The sequence below is a fragment of the Maylandia zebra genome, linkage group LG15, assembly GCF_041146795.1.
Source record: "Maylandia zebra isolate NMK-2024a linkage group LG15, Mzebra_GT3a, whole genome shotgun sequence".
NCBI classification, from domain to species: Eukaryota; Metazoa; Chordata; class Actinopteri; order Cichliformes; family Cichlidae; genus Maylandia; species Maylandia zebra.
The window spans coordinates 33,371,699-33,394,854 of NC_135181.1; the positions used below are offsets into that span (position 1 = coordinate 33,371,699).

Consider the following 23,156-nt stretch of genomic DNA (forward strand, 5'->3'; position numbering starts at 1 on the left):
ACCATGGAGCTGTCTAATGTAAATATATGCTGCCTGTTCAAGCTCATTGTGGGGGGGAAACATGCACCGTTTCAGCTGTGTTATCTTTCTATCCTCTTCTATCTGGCAGGATGGAAACATGCAACTTTGATGAGAATGCGATCTCCTTACCTGCTGATAAATTAATCATACATCAAACCTAAGGCCTGAGTCTTCAAGCTGCCATTTTCATGCCTCATTTTCATTTAAGTTTATTCATATAGCACAAAATCACAACAACAGTTGCCTCAAAGTGATTTATATTGTAAGGTAAAGAGTCTACAATAACCCAGAATTATACAAAGAAACTCCAACTATCAGATAATTTCTGAGGCTTGTTCAAAGGCAAGTGCAGTGGTAAAGATTTCCCTTCCCACTGTTGCCAAGTGAGGGTCAGGCAAAGGTAGCCATCTGCCATGACTAGTTGAGTGAGAGTATCGTTAGCCCCCACTATACTTGGGCACCCAAAACCTAACCAGTGACTCAACTGCATGCCAGCAGTCAGCACCTTGTCACGTATGAATGTTTTCTACAGCTGTGAGCTTGAACTTTGGGTGACTTTTGTGTTGGTCAGTTGCAGATGTTACAATAACCTGAGCTCAGGGAATAATAATGTTGAATTAAGTGAACAACATTAAGGTCTTTATGTCTTTAGTACTTCCTTTACCACTAGGATCACAGGCGACAGGATGTATCGTAGCTGTTCTCGTCCTTTAGTGCTCTAACAAATGTAGATGTAAATGATTAATAATCACAGTAAACAAGACATGTTGGTGTGCCATCCTTACTTCAATACTACTGAATACTACATTATTACTCTACTACTTTTAAAAAGGTAATTAAATCAATAAATTAATAATTTTTCTGAATTACTAAACTTCATAATATTCTTTTTGTTATACTTTTTTCTGGGTAGAAATCCCTTAGAAGATGTGGCGTAGAATAAATATCTTGAGATCAGAATACTTTGTTAATACCAGAGTAAATGATGTGGTCGCAGTTGCTCCAAGACAGTAACTAACTCTAAATTAAATAATGCAATATATTCAAAAGTTACAAAATATAACAAACAGCTCTAATTATAAATATCCCAGTATATTACACAAATTAGATACAGGTACAGGTGTTCCACCTATAATGTGAAGCCAGTATATAAAAAATGTTTTTGTCACTATGTAACCTCAGCGACAGTAAAACTCAGTTATGCTGTCTGCAGTCTTTGGTGTTATGTAATTTCCGTGAAAGTGTCCTTGGAAATGTTTTAGAGGAACTTCAGACACTATGTCCAGTCGCATATTTAGCTGCCTTGTTTTTGAGAAAATGCAGTGCAGGCTGAAGACGCGTGTAAGAAATTATGCCATTTACCAAAAAGTTATATGGCAGAATTAATAATAAATAAACAGCTTACTCAATATGACACAGCAGTTTTGTATATATTACTGTATATATGGCATGTAATATCATCATGCTTTGAGTTCATTCAAAATATATTGATAGTATTTTGCCCATGGCATAACAAAGTAAAGAACATAAAGAACAGCCTAATCTGGCCCTCAGTGTAACATTCAAGAAGGCCTCTCTTAAATCATATGTTTGTGGTGGTAGTCCTATGAGGCCCACATATCTCTGGAAAGAATCTGTTCTTCATGGATTCAGAAACACAAGCCTAAATTTTGATATTTTTTTAAAGTATTTTAAAATATATAATTAACAAAAGAAACAGCTCATGCAAATGCTTACACGTATCAATATTATCTTGAGACAAAAATGAAAATTATTTGAATTTATAAAACAAAACAAAAAGCCTTCCGCCTGGTCTCACACCTCTGCGTTTCTGTAACATAAATAACGAGTGACTGATCTGACTTGAAATTAATGAGTATGAGCTTTTTTTTTAAATACTTTCTCTTTATTGATTTTCATCTTATTTTACATACAGAACTAAAGAGGGCAAGGGAAACCAACACATTCACATATGTTCACATATTCCAAACTACACATCGCCTTGTTTTACTTACACATATTACATATTACACAGGTGTATGTTGCATTCAAACAAAATCACGACTACTCCTCTGCATCACACAGGTATCAGTTTCTAGTCTTTTAACATATAACGATCCCATCTTTCCCAAAGTCTCTCTCCTTTCTCCAGCGAGTACGGGCTTTGAAGGAAACTGTCCGTGACTCGCTCTGCTCTGTGGTTGTGAATGGCAGACAGCGGGGTGTCCTGCTTTCTGATTGGCTAATCTCCACTCCTGTTCCTTCCGCCCCATCCTCCTTCGCTTATAAGTGCGAGTTTCGCAGCAGGAGGCTGCATACAAGCAGTGTTGGTCAAGTTACTTGAAAAAATTAATCAGATTACAGTAACGCGTTATTGCCCATCTCTGTATACAAGTAGTTAAAATATAGTAAATTTTGAATTACAAGTTTGCAGTTTTCATTTGTGTAAATACAACTCTTATTATGACAGCCACACAGATACTTCCGGTCACGTGTTTTTTTTTTTTTTTTTTTGCCTGGACTTTATTTATGAACATCAGCATAAACACAAATACACTAAAGAACGCACTCAAGAAACATATGTCCACAAGGTTGAGCATTAAACATCAGAGCCTCCCTTTCAGTCTCTGTTTCCTGAATGCGTCCTGCACATGTTTTTCCCGCTCACACCCACAGAGAGCGCTGTGATTGGAAAAGCGCTACACTTGTTTTCCTGGCTGTCTTTGACTTTCAATATGGCTGCGCTTAGTTAGCTAGCTTAGGTGGTTTAAGTGTACTGTACTCTGTTTTTGTGTGTGTAGAAGTGTAGGTCATGGCGGACAAAGAGGCTGGAGCAGGGGTGGAGAGTCACGGTGAAAAAGGGTTCAGGACACCTGGGCTGAGGAGCGTACAGACCACCACGCTGTTCCGGGCCGTGAACCCCGAGCTCTTCATTAAGCCCGTGAGACACACACACACACACACACACACACAGAGAGAGAGAGAGAGCGAGAGAGCTGCAGGCCAATGAGTTGTTATTACCTTGGAATGTGAACTAGCTCTTCTCCTCTAAGTGACACGGACTGTGTCCGGCCTGCTGCACTGCGGGGGGGCTTGGTGGTGAGAGAGGCTGGAGTTGTGGATCGATGCTTTGTTTCTATTATTTAAGCTCAGTTTGGAGCCTCTGATTAGTTTTAAATACACAATTTTGTTTTTGTTCATAAAAAACCCCTCAAACATCCACTGCGAAAAATGTCCTAAGATTTTTTTTTGTTGACAGGCACATTCAGAGTCCAAGTAGCCATTAAACCCAGTTTCAATACAATTTTAAAATGTGTTGAGAATTTGACAAATTGACTATGATTAAAGTATATTTGTTTATAGTACATCTGTATATTTGCTCTCTGTATAGTAATGTACAGATTATCTGTATATAATCTGCTCTTTGCTCACTCGTTACCCTGTGTTTATACATGTGTAATGACAATAAAGTTGAGTCCTAATCCATCTCTTAAACCATGACACTACTCTCCCTTACAGAAGCTCTCTTCATAGTATAAAGTATTGGTACTGGTATCAGCAGTATTGGCCCAGTATTTTCAAGGTATCGATACCAACAATTGCAGTACTAGACTACTGTAATAAAGGTTTCTCCTGTTGTTTCTCTACCAGCAGTATGAACTTCAGCCCTCACACAAAGCATGGACTGGAGCGCGCTCAGTAACATCTCTATTTCACTTTGCAGAATAAACCTGTGATGGCCTTTGGACTGCTGAGCATCACGCTATGTGTGGGCTACTTGGGCTACCTGCACGCAATGAAGGAAAATGACCAGCAGCTGTATGAGGCCATCGACAGCGAAGGAGAGAGAACCACGAGGAGGAAATCATCCAAGTGGGACTGATAGCACAGCCTTCATCACTGAGTGTGTCTGTGTGGGGACATCGCATTTACTGGACTCAAACAAGGACACCTGTGTGTGTGTGTGTTATACATACATCTGCTAGTCTTTGTCCAGTCTGTGCATATATATGCATTTCCTCATTGCCTCAAATATTTGTTTGCAACCACATCTAATTGCCCCCTGGTGGCCATTAGAAAGACTGCAGGTTTAATGTATTACCATGTGCTACAACAATATATTGTATAGATAGCAAACACATCACATGAATCATTTCGTTTTATTGAACATTATGGAAAAACTGGATAAATACCCCAAATTACAAATGACACTTCTGAATTTCAGCCGTTTCCCTTTTATTAGTATATTATACTTGTGAAAAGGGGCATTTAAATCCATTGATTTGTATAAAAAGAGCAAAGAGAGCTCGAGCTCATATTTATATTCCGTGAAAGAGCACTGAGCTTGAAAGGCATTAAGAGAGAATTTCAGCCACATTGAAACTAAATAAGATCAACCTTTACAGGAAGTATAATGGCACTTTTCTACATTTAATGTGTTCCAATCCACACAGTGCCATCTACCAGTGCACGTGGATGTTATGAGGATAAGATTTGTGGGTCTGCCAGTAAATCGACAAGATTATAATTGAAGAATATATTAGCAGCTCCCAGCCAGCTTTGACCTACGATGCATGTAATTGAAGCAGCTCTTTTGGTAGAACAGTGTCACATGTTGGTAAACTGCAAACGCTGAGAACAGCACCCTGATCCATCCTCCTGCTCAGATTTCTGAAGGTTTTTTTCCAGGTGTGGTCTGATATACAGCAGACTAACAAGCCACGTCTTTCAGTTCTCTTGGCAAACTCTTGAAATGGTGCATGTTTTATCGCCTTATAATTCCTGCTTCTCTTCAAAGTCAGCATGTGTTTATGGATTTCCAGAAGACTACATGGCTCAAACATGAAGAGTGCTCATGAGACAGCGAGATGTGATGTCATTCTGTGGATGAAATGCGCCGCAGTAAAAGTCCTGACGTGTGTGAAGCCAGCATCATGGCCAGACATCAGCTGGCTCTCTCCTCCTGTGGGCAAACAAAGGTACAATTAAAACAGCGTCTCTTTGTGCATTTTAACGTTTAACAAATTGGTTGAGGTAGCACCTTGATGACATCAGCCAGCTTCTGCAGTGCCTTTTCATATTGGCCTTCCATGCTCCTCAGGTTCTCCGGTTTAACCACCTGCTTCTGAATCCCAGGGCTTCCTGCTTTCACCACCATCTGCAGGAAGTTTTTCTCCTGTGTGCAGCCACAAACACCATGAAACAACCCGCACCTTTACTACTTTCATCTCATCATCTCAAAGAACGTTATGTACCTGCACTCTGAGCAGAAAGGTAAAGGCCAGGCCTGTTTTCCCCGCTCTCGCTGTTCTTCCAACTCTGAGGACAGACACAGGGTCAGAGCACGTCAATGAGGGCAACAGCGAAGCATTACTCACGGTCTGATGGGCCTCACCTGTGAATGTATGTTCTGATGTACTGCGGTGCATCATAGTTAACCACACATTTGACCCCGCTGATGTCGATGCCTCTGGCCACCGCGTCTGTGCTGATCAACCTTCCAAAAGACAGTTTAAATGTGATATATCACATCTTAACATGGACTTGGTCAGTGAGCACAGATCTCAAAGCCAATTTAGAAATATGCGCCTGGTCAGCAGTTCCTTTCTGCATGGAGCCTGGATGTTCTTCATGACGTGGCCCAAAGGCACGCACATTAGGCTAACTGAGTGTGATCTTGCCAGCTTTGTGAGCAACGCTTGCCACCAGGAAGGACTACTATATCATATGCTTCCTGCCCACTGGCACACTTAAAACCACATTCTGAGTCTGAAAAATTTCTTTGAGGGCCAAACTTTTTAGGACCTGCATTTTGGTCCCCACAAAGATATGAATACAAGCTCACACACACAGACACAGACTTACAGTTGGATCTTTCCCTGTTCAAATTCCTTCAGGGTCTTCTTCCTGTCACCTGGGGAGAGTTGAGAGGAGAACTCGGCAGCCTGGACTCCACCAAAGAGCTGCAGCAGCAGGTGAAGCCTGAGGAGGAGGGAGGTGGAATCAGCACAAGAAGCCTTCAGTCATGTGATTTCAGGAGCTCTCCTACCTGTGCGCAGTCTCTCTGGAATTGGTGAAACAGAGGACTGGGTGGAGCTTCATGCGCAGGATGAAGTGGAGGAGTAGGAGTGGCTTACTGCTCATGGTGCAGGGAACATAGTACTCCTAAAACACAAAGCCACATCAGTCTGTACAAATCAAATTCTGGTTTAGTTCCACTCCCTGCTAAAGGTCAAAAGGGCAGCCCTCACCGTCAAACCCTGGGGGAAGTTGAAGCGGTCATGCCCATGGGTTGGCGAGGCTGCAGCGCTGTCGGCGTGGCCGTAGGTGGAGCTGAAGAGTCGGGGCTGGTGAAGGCCCAGCTGCTGCAGTTTCTCTGGGTTCTGTGTGAGTGTGGCGGAGAACAGCAGCTTCTGCAGTGGCGTCTGAGGTGGAGACAGACTACAAGGACAAGGCGGTCAGCTGAGCACCGACCTGGAACCTAAGTCCTGGCTGCAGAATTGGAGTTCTTCTGTTATGGTTGACACCACCGTGTCTGGTGAGCACACTGACTCTTTTTTATTTAAAAACTTCTGCATCATTCTTTTCAGTTAATTTCTCATTTTGACAAACTGTATCAACACAAGAGACCTTAAAATCCCACAAAAACATTAACATAACACTATGAAAACCTTCCCAGCTGTCTTTTTATTACTTAACTGTAACCTTTAAGCTTTTCTTCGCCTCTGTCAGTGCGCCCCAGGGCAGCTGTGGCTACAATGTAGCTTGCCATCGCCAGTGTGTGAATGTGTGTGTGAATGGGTGAATGACTGAATGTAGTGTAAAGCGCTTTGGGGTCCTATGGACTAGAAAAGCGCTATACAAATGCAGGCCATTTACCATTTACCATTCTGCTGGCCTGAGTTTGTGGCCAAGAATGAGACTGACATCATCTCAATCACCCCACAGTAGATAACACACACACACCTGGCTGATGTGATGCACGCTGCTTCTGTCCTTCTGAACACTGACCCGGGTTCAGCTCTGGATCGGTACACTGCTCCCATCACCTGACTGAGCCAGGACTGGTGCATGCTGTCGATCATCCTGTCCGCCTCATCGATCACCTGAGCAAGTAGCAGACACACACTGTGTGACACACACTGATGAGTGAACTCACTACTGCAGCTCGACAGATTTCAACAGCACTCACCAGAAACCGCAGATGTTCCAAACATAAGCCTGAATTCTTGGTCATGTGGTCAATGAGTCGTCCTGGAGTGGCCACAACAATGTCTGCTAGACTACGCCTCATGTTCCACCTGCACGGACATGACATAGATGCTGAGCTCAGCCTTTTCCCCACTGCACATGTGCACCGAGGACTCTGACAGGAGATGTGCCGCTGCGTTTCTGTGAAGCTTTGTTAGAGCCAGCTCGATTTCTCACCTGTGTTCTGACAGTGATGCCTGTTCTGCAGCAAAGGACTTCTGACCTGCCAGCATCACCACTTTGAGCGTGGTTCCCTCGGCATACGATGCAAACACCCTGTGAACCTGCACAGGAGACAATGTGAGCTGAGTTTCGGGCTCTGTGGAGCACTGCTGGGACGCAAACAGCTTGAAAAGGGTCTCACCTGCTGGGCGAGCTCTTTGGTCGGCAACACGGCTAGAGCCCGGACTTCACACACCACCCTGTCCATCAGCACCTGATCACAGAAAACACCCTCACTGTCTGTGTACTCCAAACAGGCGGCAGACAAAGTAAATGGTAAATGGACCGGTTCTTATTTACACAACTTGTACATTCACCCAAGTGCTGTTTCTAAGTGTTTCCGATCTAACATTCAGACACATTCATACTCTGACGGATGCATCGATGGGGTGGGTTTCCAAGGATACAGACTGGAGCAGACTGGGATCAAACCACCACCTACTAACCACCGGTTAGTAAGTAACCTCCTCTACCACCTGAGCTACAGGTGCAGCAAAGACATGGCTCTCACCTGTATGATGGGGATGACAAATGACAGAGTCTTGCCGCTGCCTGTTGGTGCAGACACACAGATGTCTCTGGGCTTATAGCCCCCTCGCCCAATCAGCAGGCCCTGCTGGGCGCTCTCCAGGATGGCTGGGATCACCTCTGCCTGCACTGTGGAGGAACATTTAGTCTCAGGTTAAGTGTGTGTATGAGTGAGAGCTGACACATGGTTGTGGAGACCTGTGGAAGTCAAGACAATTTTCAGTAATACTGCAAACTACTGTACAAAGAGCCTCCTTGGCACGGCTCCATTTGAATCAAAGGCTGTGCTCTAACGTGGCTGCACAGCAGACACATTTACTAGCCTCACCTGGAAAGAAGTGCTGGATTCCATTACTGTGCAGGTTTTTCAGGAGCTGAGCACATAGCCCTGGGACATCAGAGATGGAGATTAGGTTGTTTTTAATGTCTGTGTGAATGACGTGAGGCTCAGCAAGCCACTGGGGCAGAACTCTGTCGACCTGTGAAACGAATGCAGTGTGAGGGTAAGTAAAAAGCCCTGTGGCGCTGCGAGTAATCGTGCTTCTCTTTACCTTTGGGACAGGTTTGCTCTCAAATCCTCCTATGAGTGTGAACCCAGGCAGAGTGTCTGTGGTAGATTCAGGCGAAATATCTGCAACCCAGACATTTAGATGTAAGCATACCGACCATCTACAGAGACTACAGCATGAACTAGGTTCTTTTTATCCTTGCGCAACTTTTTACTGGCTTGATCGTCACAGAAAAAGTCTATTGTCAAAAGTCGTGGATTACTTGTCTGCACACTGCCCATCTCTGCTCCGACCAGCCGGCTGTCGCGTTTGTGGCGCTCCAAACACGTGTTGCACAGCATAGCAACACGTTATTTTTGACCAGGAAATAAAAAGCAGGATATATACCATATAGCCAAAAGCAGTCCCTTGTCTGTCTTTATATTTTTGGTAATATAGTGTATTTTACAGCATATGTACCAAATGTGTGATAAGCTGATAATACCCCCAGGCTCTTAGACAGGCAGAATGAAAGATTAACTCAATGTCTTCATACCTACATCACATGTGAGCATTGATAATTAAAAGAACCACCTGACTGGATCTCCTCCTGGTGTTGTATATTTGTCTGTTCAACAGGCTCCACACTGCATGAAGCTACTGTTTCTGAGTGCCTCTTCTTGTGCTGCTGAGGCTCTAGTCCACCATCTACGTCAGCCTTTCTTTTCTTTTGGGCATCCACCTGCTCTGCTGGGTGTTCATGGAGGGGTTCTCTCTGCTTAGCTGAATGGCGTTTCTGCTTTTCTTTAGCCTTCTTCTGCAGTTTAGCCAGTAATGCCTTTGACAGAGTCTCTTTTGACACACTCCCATCTTCCTCCTCTCCCAGATACCTGAGAGTAACACACATCCACAGTCACAGGTTGACAATTTTTGGTCAGTTTAGAAACAGGCAACATTCAAGTTATTAAAGCTCCCCCCCCCCCCAACAAGAACATTATGCAAAGCTAAAGAAATGCAGCAAACAGAGGAACGCAGCAACAGAAAGAACAGCTACTGTCATCTTCCTGCATTGTTCGTATGGTCAGCATCCTGGAGATCCGGGATGACCATTCTAGGGATTTTCTCTCTGCATCACGTTATAGGGTCCGGGTTCAAAGCAGTCTGAGCTCAGCGTACTTAATGTGACCATTCAGCACTGGAACACCTGATATATGACAGGACACCGGTGTTCCAGATTAACTGGTAGACTTTTAAGGAGCCGATACTAACAAACCTACTAATAAGCACTGAATACTTCATCTATTACGTTTGTGAAGTTACCTTAAACAGTACACGATTGTCCCAGATGACTACAGTTAAACATATATGATATCCAAACTCACTACGTCATCATTACAGATGATTTTCAAACTGAATTCATTTCCAGAGAAACGACAGAGGCAGACTATGCTAACGGGATGTGATGTTACAACACTAGTCTAATATTAATGTGTAATATTTGTTCAAGACGTATTTCTTTGTTATGGAAAACAACATTAAACTCATCATGAACAATAGGAGTGGGGATTTCTGGAACTTTGTGTATATCATTTGGCACTTCTTACAGGTGTAGACTGAAAGTAAACACGCAATAACATTTAATTTAATTTAAAGGTTTATGTGCAAGACGCGGCTGCCTCGTGCATGGGAATATCACCAGGTAAACTCGAGACAGTTTTTAATATTTTATTGTTCAAGAGCAATAAGACTGACGGAGTGTGTTTCAGGTAACCTCACAAATGTCACAGATGAAATACTCAGTGTTTATTTGCTGGCTTAAATGCATGTGTGGCAGACTTGCATTCCTTAAATGCAAGTCTGCCACACATGTGTTTGACCGTCACTAGTTATTTGGTGACACCGGTTAAATCTGGAACACCGAAAGCTTCCACAGGCCAGTTTTATTTACTCCATCAAAGCGAGACAGAGTTATAAAGTGGGCTGTGACAATGTTCACATCTATCTGGATATGTCCGTAAAGTGGCACACATCTGGATAAAAACTTTGTAAATGAAATATAAGATCTGAAACTGGCAAAGCAAACCTACCTATTCACGAGAAACAGAGACATGTTAGCAGCAGAACAACGCGAACTTTATCAGATCTCCCATCCAAGGGTTTCCAAACGTGACAAACACCGAACCCAAAACACCGAACCCAAAACACCTCCACTCTCTCGCGTGGTTCTGCACAAGGTGCAATTTGATGACGCCACCAAGGCCGGGCGCACATGTTTGTCGTCAGTCGGGCACGTCAATGTTGGTTTTATGTTCAGTCTCTAAAACTAGACTACTTTAGTCTCATTGAGTGTCATATTCAGATCCATCACCTCAAACTCTCAGTTAAGATGGATTTGTAGAAGCACAGCATTAACCAAAACCTAAGCCGATCATTTATCGTCCTCGTTTCACAAACACAAATGGTCCAGTCCACGCGGAGATGTTGGCCAATCAAACGTCAGGAGCAAAAATTCAAACTGAGAAAAGCGCGTTGGTCTTCCTGCTCGCATTTTGTGTTGTTTTTGGAGATAGACCGAAGGAGCGAAGATGACAGAGGAGTCAGCGGTAAAAGTCTGCGTTCGAGTCCGTCCGCTTATTGCGAGGTGAGCCTGGACGGCGGCGCCGCCGCCGCGTTAAAAATTCCCGTTAACTGTTGACATTGCCCCGGTAGCATTTTGAGCTCGTCAGTTATTTCAACCTCAGAGTCGGCTCTGGCGCTAAAGTGTTAGCAGTTAAGGCAAGTAAACGTCGCGTCTCTTTAATGAAGTTTCACAGAACCAGGAAAAAAAAGTGTTCTTTGTTTCCACGGTGTCCCGACCAGAACAGACATGTCATACTATTACCACTATCAAGCACGAAAAAAGGAAAAAGGTTTCTGAGCTGAAAACGAGTGCGAGGCAGCTAGCAGACTGCGTTACCGGGGCTAAAAAGTGATTTCCGATGTTGCTGTGTGTTGTTTTGTGTAATATCTTTACATCATATCAGAAAATAGACTGTAGTGAACAGGATTTCTGAATGGATTATATATAAAGTAAAGAAACGAGCTGTTTTTCATCTCTATGACTGGGCTTCGTTGTACCCACATTATAATCAAGTCTTTTTTTGCTCACTAAAATATGCTTATAGAAATGTGATGTAATATTTCTTACAATTTCTGCTGCCCTCTTGGCCAGATTAAATCTCTCTTGAAAAACGTATTTTTAATGTCAGTGACATGTTTTACCCGGGTAAATAAAAGATATGTAAAAGACACTTGCCAAATATTGATTGATCTTGTCTGACTCAAAATACGTTTGATGTATTTTTGACAGATTATAGGTCAACAAGTGTTTTAAAATAGTTTAATTCCCACAATCGCTTTTTGCCACAACACTGGAACAGCTGGCTGTGAGCTGATTCAAGGAGTGCCAACTTTGGGATGCTCAGAAGGATCAGGGTGGTTTTCATATCATCCGCAGTGAAGTGAGAGTTCTCCGTCATTGTAAAAATGCCTGTTTGCTCCCAGCCTGTTCCCTTTGCTGATTTAAAAGTAGACAACAGGTGGTTAAATCACACTTGACTAACATTGGTCATGTGACAGATGCACAGTTTAGACAAAAGACAGCAAATACTCTTGGCAATGGGTTCTGCACAACCCTCGATGCACCTCTTGCCTCAGCCCTGTCACTTACCTGGGCTCCAGACTGACACTAGCAGTAGATCAGCTTGTGACCCCTGAGGCTGGGTTTGTTTACTCCCAGACGCAAACTGTCGATGTAAGACAAATGTGTTGACCACTACAACATGAAGCGATCCTGATTTTCTTTAAGATAATGCTTGCCTTGCTGATTGAAAGCAACAACAGGTTTGTCAGTGCAGAGCAATAGTAACCTGTTGTTAAGAAAGCATCTCACTGTTTGTGCTTATGTGTGTGGAATGTGTGTCTTTGTTCAGGGAAGAGAGTGCATCCGAGAATGCGGAGCCTGTCCAGATTTTCTGGAAAGCTGACGAGAAATCAATTCACCAGATTGATGATGGAAATTCCACCAAGAGCTTCAGCTTTGGTCTGTATTCAAACATACAGAAAAAATCAGCGATTTATTTTGGTTTTGTTTCACAGTAATGGGAATGCGAACACTAACCTTTCTCTGTTAACAGACCGAGTGTTTGCCGCTGATGAAACGACCAGTCAGCTGTACAATGGCATTGCAAAGCCTCTGGTTGTTTCCACTGTTGAGGGATACAATGGTATGTGCAGGAAACGATGTTTGATCCCTCGTTGGGCGGCATGGTTTCTTCTCTTACTTTCTGTGTTTGCTGTACAGGAACCATATTTGCTTACGGGCAAACTTCTTCTGGAAAGACCTTCACCATGATGGGGACCAGTCGCACCCCCGGAGTGATACCTCAAGCTGTGGAGGATGTCTTTCAAAGCATTAAGAATGTAAGAATGGTGACACATGTTCGAAATTTGTTGCGGTTGGTATCAGTCTCTTTTCATCCTAAAGGGTCACTTCTCTTTCAACCCAAGTTTCCCAAGAAGGAGTTCCTTCTCAGAGTGTCCTACATGGAGATCTACAACGAGACTGTGACGGACCTGCTTGTCGACAGCTGGAAAAGAAAACCTCTAGAAGTCAGAGAACAAATCAATGTAGGTTGATCATTTAGATGACTAGATTCAGAACGCTACTTAGAGGTTTGGTTCTCAGCATTTCTGTGTTAATTCCAAATCGCTAGCAGTGACGTGTCTCAGACTCTAGGAGTGCTGTAATGCTATGAAGTGTAGTGTGCTGTTTTACATGAGCTTTGTATGTTAATGATTACTGTTTGCAGAAAAACATCTATGTGGCTGATTTGACTGAAGAGTTGGTTACATCTCCTGCACAAGTCCTAGCATGGATTCGGAAAGGAGAAAGTAAGACATGCGATGAATTCCAAGAGTTTTTTTTTTCTTTTCTTCTTAGTACAGGCCATAACAAGCAATACATTTTCTGTATCGTCCCTCTCCAGAGAACCGACATTATGGCAAGACAAAAATGAACCAGCGGAGCAGCCGATCGCACACTATTTTCCGGATGGTAAGAAGCATATAGCTACAGTCATGTGGGAGTCTATGGAAATGCATTTCTCACAATGGACTTTTTCTTAGATCCTGGAGAGCCGGGAAAGGAGCGACCCAGCATCAGGTGAAAGTAGTGATGGAGCCATCATTGTGTCTCATTTGGTAGGCTACCTCTCTTTCATTGTTGGCCTGGTTTGTCTTCTTTCCTTTGTTTGGTAGCTAACGGTTTTGCTTCATCTTGCAGAATTTAGTGGATCTGGCCGGATCTGAGAGAGCAAGTCAAACTGGAGCTGAAGGTAATGTGGATTTAAATCCAGCATTTTTTGTTTGTTGAATATGGTTGGATATCATTTTGGGGTAACCTTGCAAGTGTATGCTGCAGTCTACACATTTTTGAGCAATCCAGTTTTCTGCTTTATGTTCTGTGTCCTAGGTACACGTTTCAAAGAAGGCTGTAATATAAACCGCAGCTTGTTCACGCTCGGCCAAGTGATAAAGAAACTGACCGACGAAAACCAGAAGTAAGTAAATAATTGAGCTGACGTTTGGTACTCGATGTGGGAAACGCCACACACCCTGCAAATATGATATTGTAACAGTACTGTCCTTCCCTCACAGTACAATGTTGTCAACTGCAAATTATTTCCTATTTTTTCCAATAACAGAGTTATCTTATTTCATTCATATTGAAAATGTGACTGAACCATTAGCTTGTGGTAGCTTTGTCAAGATAAGTTGTCCCGTGTTGGATGGTTCTTTGGTTGAGCCGATTTAATGCAAGTTTGTTACCTTATCTCAGGATGGTTATGCGTGAGATGAGTTTGTAGCATTTCCAGAGTATTTTAATGGTTTGAGATCCTGCTTGAAGCAGCCACACTCAACAACAATACTCAACTAGGCAGTGGTGTTTAGATGGTGCCCAAGTGTTATGTTTTCATACTGTGTACTCCCAGCCCCCCCTCCCCTCCCTGAGCCTGGTTCTGATGGAGGTTTCTTGCTGTTAAAAGGGAGTTTTTCCATCCCACTGTCGCCAAAGTGCTTGCTCTTAGAGGCTTGTCTGATTGCTGCCTTTTTCTCTTTTTTATTGTAGGGTCTCTGACTTGCAATATAAAGAGCCTTGTAGCAGTTGTTGATTTGGTCCTATACAAATAAAACTGAATTGAATATGGCATTCGGTATTGCAGCAGAACTCAGGCAATGTTTTTCCAATCTTCTCTTGTCCATTTTTACTTTGAGTTTTTAAACCAGTGGCAACCAGTCGGAAAACTGCTTCTCACTGAATATTTCCTTTTGAGATCTTTCTTTGTAAAACCTAGAAAAACGAATGAAGTACTCTGACCAGCTCATCTGGCCATGGTCAAAGTACTGAAATCATTTTCAAATATAAGCGGCGTCTCTGTGAGCAATGAGCTGTAGTTTTGTCTCATCTAACCAAAGGATGTGCTCCCAGTCCAATTTTTTTTCAAAGGGCCAAAGAAGCCTTTAGAGAGCACGATTTCAGCCACAACAAAAATTAAGTGTGTATTTGTGTTGAACACTAAATGGAAAGTGCAGATATTACCTAAATATTTTCTCTTCAGGGGTTTCACCAACTACAGAGACAGTAAACTGACCCGCATCCTGCAGAACTCGTTGGGTGGGAATGCTAAAACTGTCATTATCTGCACCATCACCCCGGTCACTCTGGATGAGACCCTCAGCACTCTACAGGTAGGGAGAACATGACTGACTGTTATGTAATCCATTTGAAAAATGCTTTCAGACGAGAAATTGTGTAGTACAAACTTTATTGTCTTACACAGATGATAAAGTTTGTGTGAAATAAAAGTTAGCTGAAGCTTTGACGTGTGAACCACTGAGAACATAAACTGCTAAACACTTTAACCCACCTGCTGTGACTTCTTTGCAATAGTTTGCAAGCACAGCAAAGAAAATGAAGAACGACCCTCACGTAACAGAGGTGTCAGATGATGGGGCTCTGCTCAAAAGGTATCGCAATGAAATTGCAGAACTCAAGCGACGACTTCTCGAGGCAAGTGTCTCCACTTTTCCTCTTCTTCCTCCAGCAGCACTGATCTGCACACACTGACCCATGCACATCTCATGCAGGTTTCTTCAGTCACGCAGACCACTGTGACAGAGAAGGAGGTTCTCTCCCAGCTGCTCCAAGAGAAGGATCAGCTGCAGAGAGAAAAAGAGGGCCTGAAGAGAAATCTGGCCAATCTCCTTGTGACAAGCTCAAATCTGGTCCCAGTCCAGAAGGTAACTGTGCTGAACCATGAGCTGCAGTTCTCTGTATGTTCGCTTTAATCACAACATGTGTTCTTTATCAAGATTCCAAGCCGCAGGGTTACCTGGGGAGGAAAGATGGTAAAACTTGGCCATCCATCTGGCTGTGTGGGGAGTTTCTCTGATCTCAGCTTTGCAGAATCTTTCACTCAGAAGAGAACTCAGTCAGATTTCTCCTGCCTGATGGAGCTGGGTGAAGGTAACGAGGAGCACAAAGGATGAATATTCATGCCACGATGGAATTTTGCTGGGGTGTTATTTTTATTTTTTTCATATTCTTGCTCTATTTTAACAGACGATGAGGACTTTGACTCCAACTGGGGAATTCCAGATGAGCCGTCAGATGAAATGGAAATGAGTCGAAGCTCTGTGACTGTTCGTAGCTTGGGAGACAGGTACGTGTCTGAGCAGTTCTGTCACCAATGAAGCCTCGTATTCTCAAACTTAAAAGCCATATCAGACACCAATCATTTATTTGTATTTATTATCGAACGTGCCTGTGGGTTACCCTCAGTCGTCCAGAATTCACTTTACCCACTTGAAATGAGGAAAAATGCTCCCTTGGTCTGTACTGCTGCGTTGTATCGTGATGGGTTAGGGGCCTTCTACGGCCTGTCTTCTTGAGATTGTGCTGGGAGACACAGCAGCTGTTCAGGCAGTGACATGTATTGATGTGCCAACCTGGAGGAGTCAGACTATCTGTGAAACCTCTGTGGGGTCCATGTATTCCCCTGTGCTACTGACTGTTGCCAAATGAAAAAGTAGTAAAGGAATGTTGTTGTTGAGTCAAATGTGTTGCTTATGAGTGGGTGCTGGTATTCCTATTGTGTCCTTTAAAAGGAAAAAGGTTTTTTGTGCTCACCAGCTGAACTTCGTTGTGTGAGTGTTCGTTGCTTCTTTCACCTGACTTTTTTTGAACTGTTAGTCTGTTGGTTGCTTAATGGGCAATCTTCTGAATTGTTAAAGGGCTTTGACAAGTCAGTAAACAGTTTCCATGGTAGCAGCAATGACTCTTGACTCTTTTTTTTTTTTTTTTTTTTCTGGTGTTTTCTTAAGCTGCAGCAAATTTACTTCTCAGAATCACTGTAGAGAGGGTGAGGTGCAGAGTGGTGTAAGTGGACTGATTCTTATTTAGCACTTTTAACTCTCCGGTTTATACAACATGCCACGTTCACCCAATGCATTTTAAGTGCTAACATTCCCACACATTCATACTCTGATGGATGCATCGGGGAGCCAGGGATTGAACCACCAACCTTTCCAGGCAGTAGATGACCTGCTCTACCTCCTGAGAGTTTAGCAGGACTCTGGGTCTGAGTTAGACTGTTGAAAAAATTGGCGTATCCATTTCCTAGTGTCAGAGGTTTATGATGTCTGTGGTCTTCACTGGAATGTGTTTGAGCTCATGTGGTCCATGAAGAAGGACACTGTAAAGTCCAGTCTACCAACTGCATGACTTTGAGAGGTCTGACAGATCTGTGTCACCCCAGCCCCAAACATTTGTGTTGTTCATCAAATAGATGGCAACACATTTTTCTTCACCTACTTCTAAGGTGCACGGAGAAGAGAAAGATCTGATGATGTGAAGACTCCTTCACATCATTCTCCTTTCTACGTCTTAAAGTAACACATACTCAAAATTACACACAAAATGCAAATAAGCTAATATAAAGTAAGTACAGGAACATTAAAAGGGGGAGGTCCACCTGGACCCTGATTAAGGCCACAAGCCGGAATGCGCCGGTCACTTAATAAAGCTGTTCCCTAATACTTCAAGTGCCGCTGGAGTCGTCGCATCATGCGCCATCACTGTGTGCTGGTGTGTAACATAAACATGTCCCGGTTGCTTTTTTTTTTTTACAGTCCCAGAGACTTCATGTCTCCTGATCGTCTGCAAGAACTTTCAGGCAAAGTGTCCAGTCTGGAGATGCAGCTGGAACAGGAGAGTCAGGAGAAAGAGACGGCCCTGTCAAATTTAGATGTGTTAAAGGGCAGAGTGGCAGAGCTGCAGCTGGAGCTGGAAACGGAGGTGCAACATAGACAGGAAGCACTGGAAAAAGTGCAGACTGGAGAACAGAGGAGAGCAGCGCTGGAAGCGCTGCTGCACACTGAAGCTCAGCAGAGGCTGGAGGCCACACAGAAAGCTGACACGTTGGAGCTGAGAGTGATGGACTTGGAGAAACAACTGGGAGAACACAGTGACGTGGACACTGAGACAAATGAACAGGTATGCTGTGTTTGACTCGGGCTCTGTCTGCCAAGCGTCACATTATCATCACTTGTCTTAATCTTCTGTTTTTCAGATGAGAAAAGAGTTTGCTGAGACCATCCAGCTTTGTGAAACTTTGGCGTCAGAGAAGGTAAGTGTAAGGTGAAGAGGTTAGAGCAGTTACAGCAAATATCCTATGCTTTCTGTAAAGGGGCAGACGGATTTTCAAACAAAGCCCATGCTGCACACTGCTCTAAACTCACTCTCAGCTTTCTTAACACTGGAGTGTTGAAAGCCCTCAGTGCAGTCGTCTGACGTGGAAACTACAGCGGTGTTAAACTGGATGATACTGTTACAGGACTTGGTGGCTGCAGAGCGAGACTACCTGAAACAAGAGCTGGGCATGTTTATAGAGCAAATGGAGCGTCTGGAGACAGAGAAGGCTGCTGTATTACAGGAGCTAGAGGAGAAGAGGGAGATGGACGAGTTCAAATCTCTAGAAGAGGGGTGCAGGAAGGAGAACGAGGTAACGAGGAGAACTTTCTCAGATCCACTGACAACAAAGTTTCACAGAGCTGTTTATCAAATATGTTTTCAGCTCACTATGTTCACTTTGCTTCTGGAAACTTGCAGAAAGAGTTAGAAAATGAAATTGTAAGCTTGAAGAAAGCTGTTGAGTCCTCTGAACTCCAGCGTATGCAGCTCCAGGTAAGATGAGTGGACGTGTAGAGTTTATTGATCCGAAACATTTTGATTTGATTTGTCTTTAAGCTTTTGTTTCTTCTTTTGAAAGAATGAAATCAAGACTCTGACTGAACAGCTGAAGAAGAAGGAAACAGAATTTGCACATGAGATGGAGAACCTGGTACGGCCAGTATTTCAGTCACGTGACGTGGAACATCATGTAGATGTGACACTGTGGAGTGTGCATCTGTCACATGTTAGAAACCAGTAGCACCTCATGCTCCGAGCATCCGTCTGTCTGGAGCAGTAGATGGGCCAACACTGCAGTCTTACCTGTGTGTGTTTGTGCTTAATATCAGTTTATGTCATTAACCTGGAATAAACCAGGCTGTTCTCACGCAAAGTGTGCTTGCTTACACTTGCTTACAGTCTTAGCAGGCTAACATGTCCCATCTGAGCGCTGACAGGGTGCTGAAAGCAGCAGCAATCTAACGACGGCACAAGCTAACTGTTTCATGTTTTCTTGTTTCAGGGCAGTAAGGACTTGGTGCAGGAGGTGCTGAAGCTTCGCCGCTCTCTGGATGATGCAGAGCTGCTGAGCAGAGACACAAGGAAGGAGTGGGCTGTCCTACGCAGTCGCAGCATTTCTTTGGAGGAGACGAATGTACGTAATCAAACACTAAAATGACAAAAAATTATTTTTTGCAGCACATCTATCCTCATTTTAAAAATATTCCAGGAAGTGTGAGCCAACAATGGCAGCTGTAAGCGATTAATGCATCTCCTGCTTCTTGACGATCTCGTCCAGGTGACTCTGACTGCCAGCCACGAGAAAAGGGAGGCGGAGGTGAAGAGTCTGCGTTTTCAGCTGGAGACGGAGAAGTCGCGTTACAGAAAGATGCAGAGCGATCTCCAGAAGGAGCTGAATGTCGCATTTGATGAGAACACAAAGCTCACCACTCTGCTAGATGGCAATGTGCCTAAAAGTAGGTTTCCACGTGTTGCATTTATAGACTGTAGCCCATCATATGAACCTGCCCCTCGTAACATTTGCTCCTTCTCCAGATCTGATTGACAGCATAGAGCTTGAGAGAACTGTTGCCAATCTAAATAAAGAGTTGATGGCATCTCGTCAAGTGGAGACGGCCTTGAGAGCTCAGCTAGATGAGCTGGCTGTATGTCAGACTCTCCCAGATAAAGTGGACGCCTTGGTAAAGCAGGTGAGGCCCAACTATCCTCTAAAGCCAATCTGACATCATCCAGTTGGGGGGGAGGGGAGCATGAGCACGTGTGCAGAGGGTCATAACTAGCACCAGAGGTTATTCAAATAGAAAGTGAAGCAGCTACTAGGCTCTTCATTTGCTGCAGCTGCTGAGACAAATGTGAGGACAGGTACTTGTTTGGTGTACTTGGTGGAAACATTGGGAAGTACAGGCATGCTATAATATATATGATATAATAATGAGTCAAAGGGAAAGCCTTTCAGTGAGGCTGAGGGAAGTCTCGGCTTAGTCATCCAGGATAAAAATCTCTGGATCGGGCTTAAAATGATATCAAGTTTAATAGTCCTCCAGAGTGTGTGCAGTTATGTCTGAAGAGACAAAACATTTATACGTACGGCTTTCCAAACAACTGTTGTCATGTTTTCCTTCAGCTTGAAGGAAGTGAGCAGAAGCGAGGAGCTCTGGAAGGAAAACTGAGCGACGTGCAGCAGCTGATCAAGGATTTGGAGGAGAAGCTTGCTGACAGCGAAGCTTCCAGAAGCACTGAGGAGGAGATTAGCAGAGAGCTTCAAGAACAAGTATGACACTGATAGCTGCTCTTATTACAGCTGAGCACATGTGCAACCATTAGCCCATCAACAGAAAAAGAGTTAAAATCATTCGATAATACAGTTTTACAGTTTAGCTGATATCATTCAACTGCACATGTGAGTGTCTTGAAGACTGTGATTCGTATAGCTATGACAAAAACAGAATTGTATGTATTTATTTAGATCAGCCAGTTAAATGAAGAACTTCGGTGTGTGCGAGCTGAGAAAGCCGAGCTCCTGTCCGAGCAGAGCACTGCTGATCAGAGGTTTGCAGAGGAGACGGAGAAGCTGCTCTCTGCTGTAACATCTGTGACCGCAGAGAGAGACGAGCTCAGGTTGAAGCTGCAAGAACACGTGGACAAGGTGAGAGAGTGGTCAGTGTTTCTGTAAGAAATATAGGACAACCAGATAACACTGGAGTATCTGTGAATTGCCCCTTTACTGCGGTGGAGGCGTTTGTGGGTCGCGGTAAACTCAGGGGCCATGTTGTCAGGGGTCTTAGAGATGGGTTGAGAAGTTCAGTCACTGGGGTGGAGTTCAGTAGAGCTGCTGCTTCTCCGCATCAACAGAAACCAGCTGAGGCACTTCAGGCATGTGACAAGGATGTCACCTCAGCTGGTCTGGGTCCTACTGAGAGGAAACCCAGCGTGTACCCAGGACACGCTGCAAAGGTTCCATCTCTCGACTGGCCTGATCTGACCTGTGCTACCCTGCATAAGTTGTAGGGGGAGGTCTGGCTCCTCTGCTTAGACTGCTGTCTCTAACCTCACCTTAATGAGCATGAAAAAACCAATTTTCCATTTTATGAGGCCTTCTGCTGACATGTTTATCTGTTCGGATATGAACTGTGTCGTACTTGAACTTTGTGACTTTTATGTGTGAAAAGCGATACACGAATAAGTTGTTACGTGATGTTTGCTTGTTTTCCAGGTTGCTGAGATGCAGGTTGTTCTACCGTCTGTTCAGGATGAGCTTCAAACACAAAAAGAAAAGAATTCAGATCTCGTGAAAGCTCATGAGCAGAAAGAGTCTGATTTAGGGGAGAAGGTAAGTGATATGTTATTTCAGGCTTGTTGCTCAGTGTGTGGACTCTAAATGAGTCCTCGAGTCAGAGTTGTGACAGCTGGAAATGTGACAGATGCTGAGGCTATCACAGGAGCTGCAGTGTGTGCGAGATGAGAAAGAGGCTCTCCTGATGACGACCTTTCAGAGGGAATCGGAGGATGTGGAGAAGCTGAGCGCTACCTTGGCTTCTCTCACTGCTGAGAGAGACCAGCTCAGGACGGACCTGCAGGAAAATGTGGAAATGGTAAGTTGCTGTTTCTACTCTTCCTTCGTGCTACTGTTCTTCTATCAGGTTTGTGTCAAAGCAAACTTTTTTTTTTTTCTCTCTTTACAGATGATTGTGAATCAGGAGGAACTGAGGACGGCCCTGGGGCAAAACTGCGAGCAAAAGAAGCAGATCAAAGAGCTAGAAGAACAAATATTGAAGCTGGATGGGCTTCCCAGTGAGCACAATGATAAGCTGGTGGAACTGCAAACACATGTAAGACTTTCGGGGTGCTTTTCTCTGTGTAGCATACATGGTCAGGAAGACGTGCCGATCTAATGTCATCTCTAACCACACCCAATTATAAAAGTCAATTTTTCAGTGACTGCTGCCTCTTTTAAGTAATAAAGTATTAAGCACATGGGAAGAGACACATTGCAGCACTACAGAATGCACAGATGAAACTCTTTTGTGTGCTTCAAAATGCAAGTGGAGCTCGTTGGGGTTGTTTAGATTTATGTTTTCACTGACAGGTAAAGGCTTTGACTGAGGAGCTGGAGAGTGTGAGAGCAGAGAGAGACAGTCTGCTGTCTGAGAAGGAGCTCAGCACTCAGACCTCCACAGAGGAGATGGAGAAGCTGCTGTGCAGAGTGACGTCTGTCAGCGAGGAGAGAGACGAGCTGCAGGAGATCCTGGAGGGTCTGACGCAGGAGAAGCAGCAGCTCCGGGCAGAGCTGGAGGACAGGGTGGAGATGGTTTGTAATCAGTCCATTTATTTATTGATTCCACCCCCTTTTTAAACACAGGCATGTGTTTGCTTAGCAGTAGACTGAAACATTATCTTGAGATTTTTTTGACAATAAGAAAAATGTCACTTAGCAAACAGCATGCAAACCTGCCTGTTCGGGGGCAAGAAATAAACAAAAACCTTGCTCTTTCCTTTCCCCGATTGAGCAGCTGCAGGGTGCTCTGCAGGCTGTCACAGAGGAGAAGAGCCAGTTGGAGGGTGATCTGCAGCGTAGTACAGTCACGGTGAGGGTTTTGTTTATGGTCACACTGGGAGTGTCAAACATTTTGTCTTTCATTTGTTGAACAAATACCTTATTTTCCCCTTTTATTTTTAGGCTGCTGAGGCTCAAAGTCTCATGCATTCCCTTCAAGAGCAGCTCAAAGAACAAAATAAAAACTGCGATCTCGAAAGAGTTGGTCAAGAAACGCAGGCTCAGCTGAAACTACAGGTTTGTTCCCTGCAACATGTTTCACTAAGCTGGATACCTGCTGTGCCTTGGAGGTAATTGTCCA

The 23,156-nt window shown here is 43.8% G+C and overlaps 3 protein-coding genes across 4 annotated transcripts in view; 2 read left to right on the forward strand and 1 right to left on the reverse strand.

The window, feature by feature from the left end:
* Positions 1-2,587: 2,587 nt before the first annotated feature.
* smim8 (small integral membrane protein 8) lies at positions 2,588-4,162 on the forward strand. The gene is made up of 2 exons (XM_004564721.4): positions 2,588-2,962; positions 3,746-4,162. The coding sequence occupies exons 1-2, from the start codon at positions 2,834-2,836 to the stop codon at positions 3,902-3,904; spliced, it is 288 nt and encodes a 95-aa protein (XP_004564778.1). The 5' UTR covers positions 2,588-2,833; the 3' UTR covers positions 3,905-4,162.
* On the reverse strand, positions 4,163-10,749 carry ddx51 (DEAD (Asp-Glu-Ala-Asp) box polypeptide 51). Its single transcript, XM_012922879.4, has 16 exons — positions 10,598-10,749; positions 9,105-9,400; positions 8,574-8,653; positions 8,351-8,501; positions 8,006-8,151; positions 7,637-7,708; positions 7,450-7,556; positions 7,214-7,322; positions 6,988-7,127; positions 6,273-6,462; positions 6,071-6,186; positions 5,887-6,003; positions 5,417-5,518; positions 5,277-5,340; positions 5,063-5,197; positions 4,163-4,984 (listed from the first exon to the last, which is right to left on the reverse strand). The coding sequence occupies exons 1-16, from the start codon at positions 10,618-10,620 to the stop codon at positions 4,967-4,969; spliced, it is 1,866 nt and encodes a 621-aa protein (XP_012778333.3). The 5' UTR covers positions 10,621-10,749; the 3' UTR covers positions 4,163-4,966.
* Positions 10,750-10,869: 120 nt separating this feature from the next.
* The window catches only part of cenpe (centromere protein E), a 28,291-nt gene continuing 16,004 nt past the window's right edge, over positions 10,870-23,156 (forward strand). For both annotated transcript variants that reach the window (XM_024800384.2, XM_024800385.2), the window contains exons 1-31: positions 10,870-11,151; positions 12,482-12,591; positions 12,686-12,775; positions 12,853-12,971; positions 13,059-13,178; positions 13,361-13,442; positions 13,538-13,605; positions 13,677-13,751; positions 13,834-13,885; positions 14,023-14,110; positions 15,170-15,299; positions 15,502-15,621; positions 15,699-15,851; positions 15,924-16,077; positions 16,174-16,273; positions 17,742-18,105; positions 18,182-18,238; positions 18,446-18,613; positions 18,721-18,795; positions 18,881-18,952; positions 19,304-19,435; positions 19,580-19,757; positions 19,837-19,991; positions 20,426-20,572; positions 20,768-20,947; positions 21,515-21,631; positions 21,723-21,893; positions 21,984-22,130; positions 22,388-22,609; positions 22,812-22,886; positions 22,979-23,092. In XM_024800384.2, coding sequence (XP_024656152.2) covers positions 11,096-11,151; positions 12,482-12,591; positions 12,686-12,775; positions 12,853-12,971; positions 13,059-13,178; positions 13,361-13,442; positions 13,538-13,605; positions 13,677-13,751; positions 13,834-13,885; positions 14,023-14,110; positions 15,170-15,299; positions 15,502-15,621; positions 15,699-15,851; positions 15,924-16,077; positions 16,174-16,273; positions 17,742-18,105; positions 18,182-18,238; positions 18,446-18,613; positions 18,721-18,795; positions 18,881-18,952; positions 19,304-19,435; positions 19,580-19,757; positions 19,837-19,991; positions 20,426-20,572; positions 20,768-20,947; positions 21,515-21,631; positions 21,723-21,893; positions 21,984-22,130; positions 22,388-22,609; positions 22,812-22,886; positions 22,979-23,092 — 3,891 coding nt within the window. In that variant the 5' untranslated portion in view covers positions 10,870-11,095. The remainder of the gene's footprint in view (positions 11,152-12,481; positions 12,592-12,685; positions 12,776-12,852; positions 12,972-13,058; positions 13,179-13,360; positions 13,443-13,537; positions 13,606-13,676; positions 13,752-13,833; positions 13,886-14,022; positions 14,111-15,169; positions 15,300-15,501; positions 15,622-15,698; positions 15,852-15,923; positions 16,078-16,173; positions 16,274-17,741; positions 18,106-18,181; positions 18,239-18,445; positions 18,614-18,720; positions 18,796-18,880; positions 18,953-19,303; positions 19,436-19,579; positions 19,758-19,836; positions 19,992-20,425; positions 20,573-20,767; positions 20,948-21,514; positions 21,632-21,722; positions 21,894-21,983; positions 22,131-22,387; positions 22,610-22,811; positions 22,887-22,978; positions 23,093-23,156) is intronic.

Bases quoted from the DNA above. Each gene is read 5' to 3' on its own strand.
- smim8 (XM_004564721.4), top strand. From the start codon at position 2,834: ATGGCGGACAAAGAGGCTGGAGCAGGGGTGGAGAGTCACGGTGAAAAA. The intron at 2,963-3,745 runs GTGAGACACACA...TTCACTTTGCAG, and splicing joins CCGAGCTCTTCATTAAGCCC to AATAAACCTGTGATGGCCTT.
- ddx51 (XM_012922879.4), bottom strand. From the start codon at position 10,620: ATGTCTCTGTTTCTCGTGAATAG. The intron at 9,401-10,597 runs GTAGGTTTGCTT...TGTTACTCTCAG, and splicing joins TCTCTGTTTCTCGTGAATAG to GTATCTGGGAGAGGAGGAAG. The intron at 8,502-8,573 runs GTAAAGAGAAGC...TTCGTTTCACAG, and splicing joins AGAGCAAACCTGTCCCAAAG to GTCGACAGAGTTCTGCCCCA.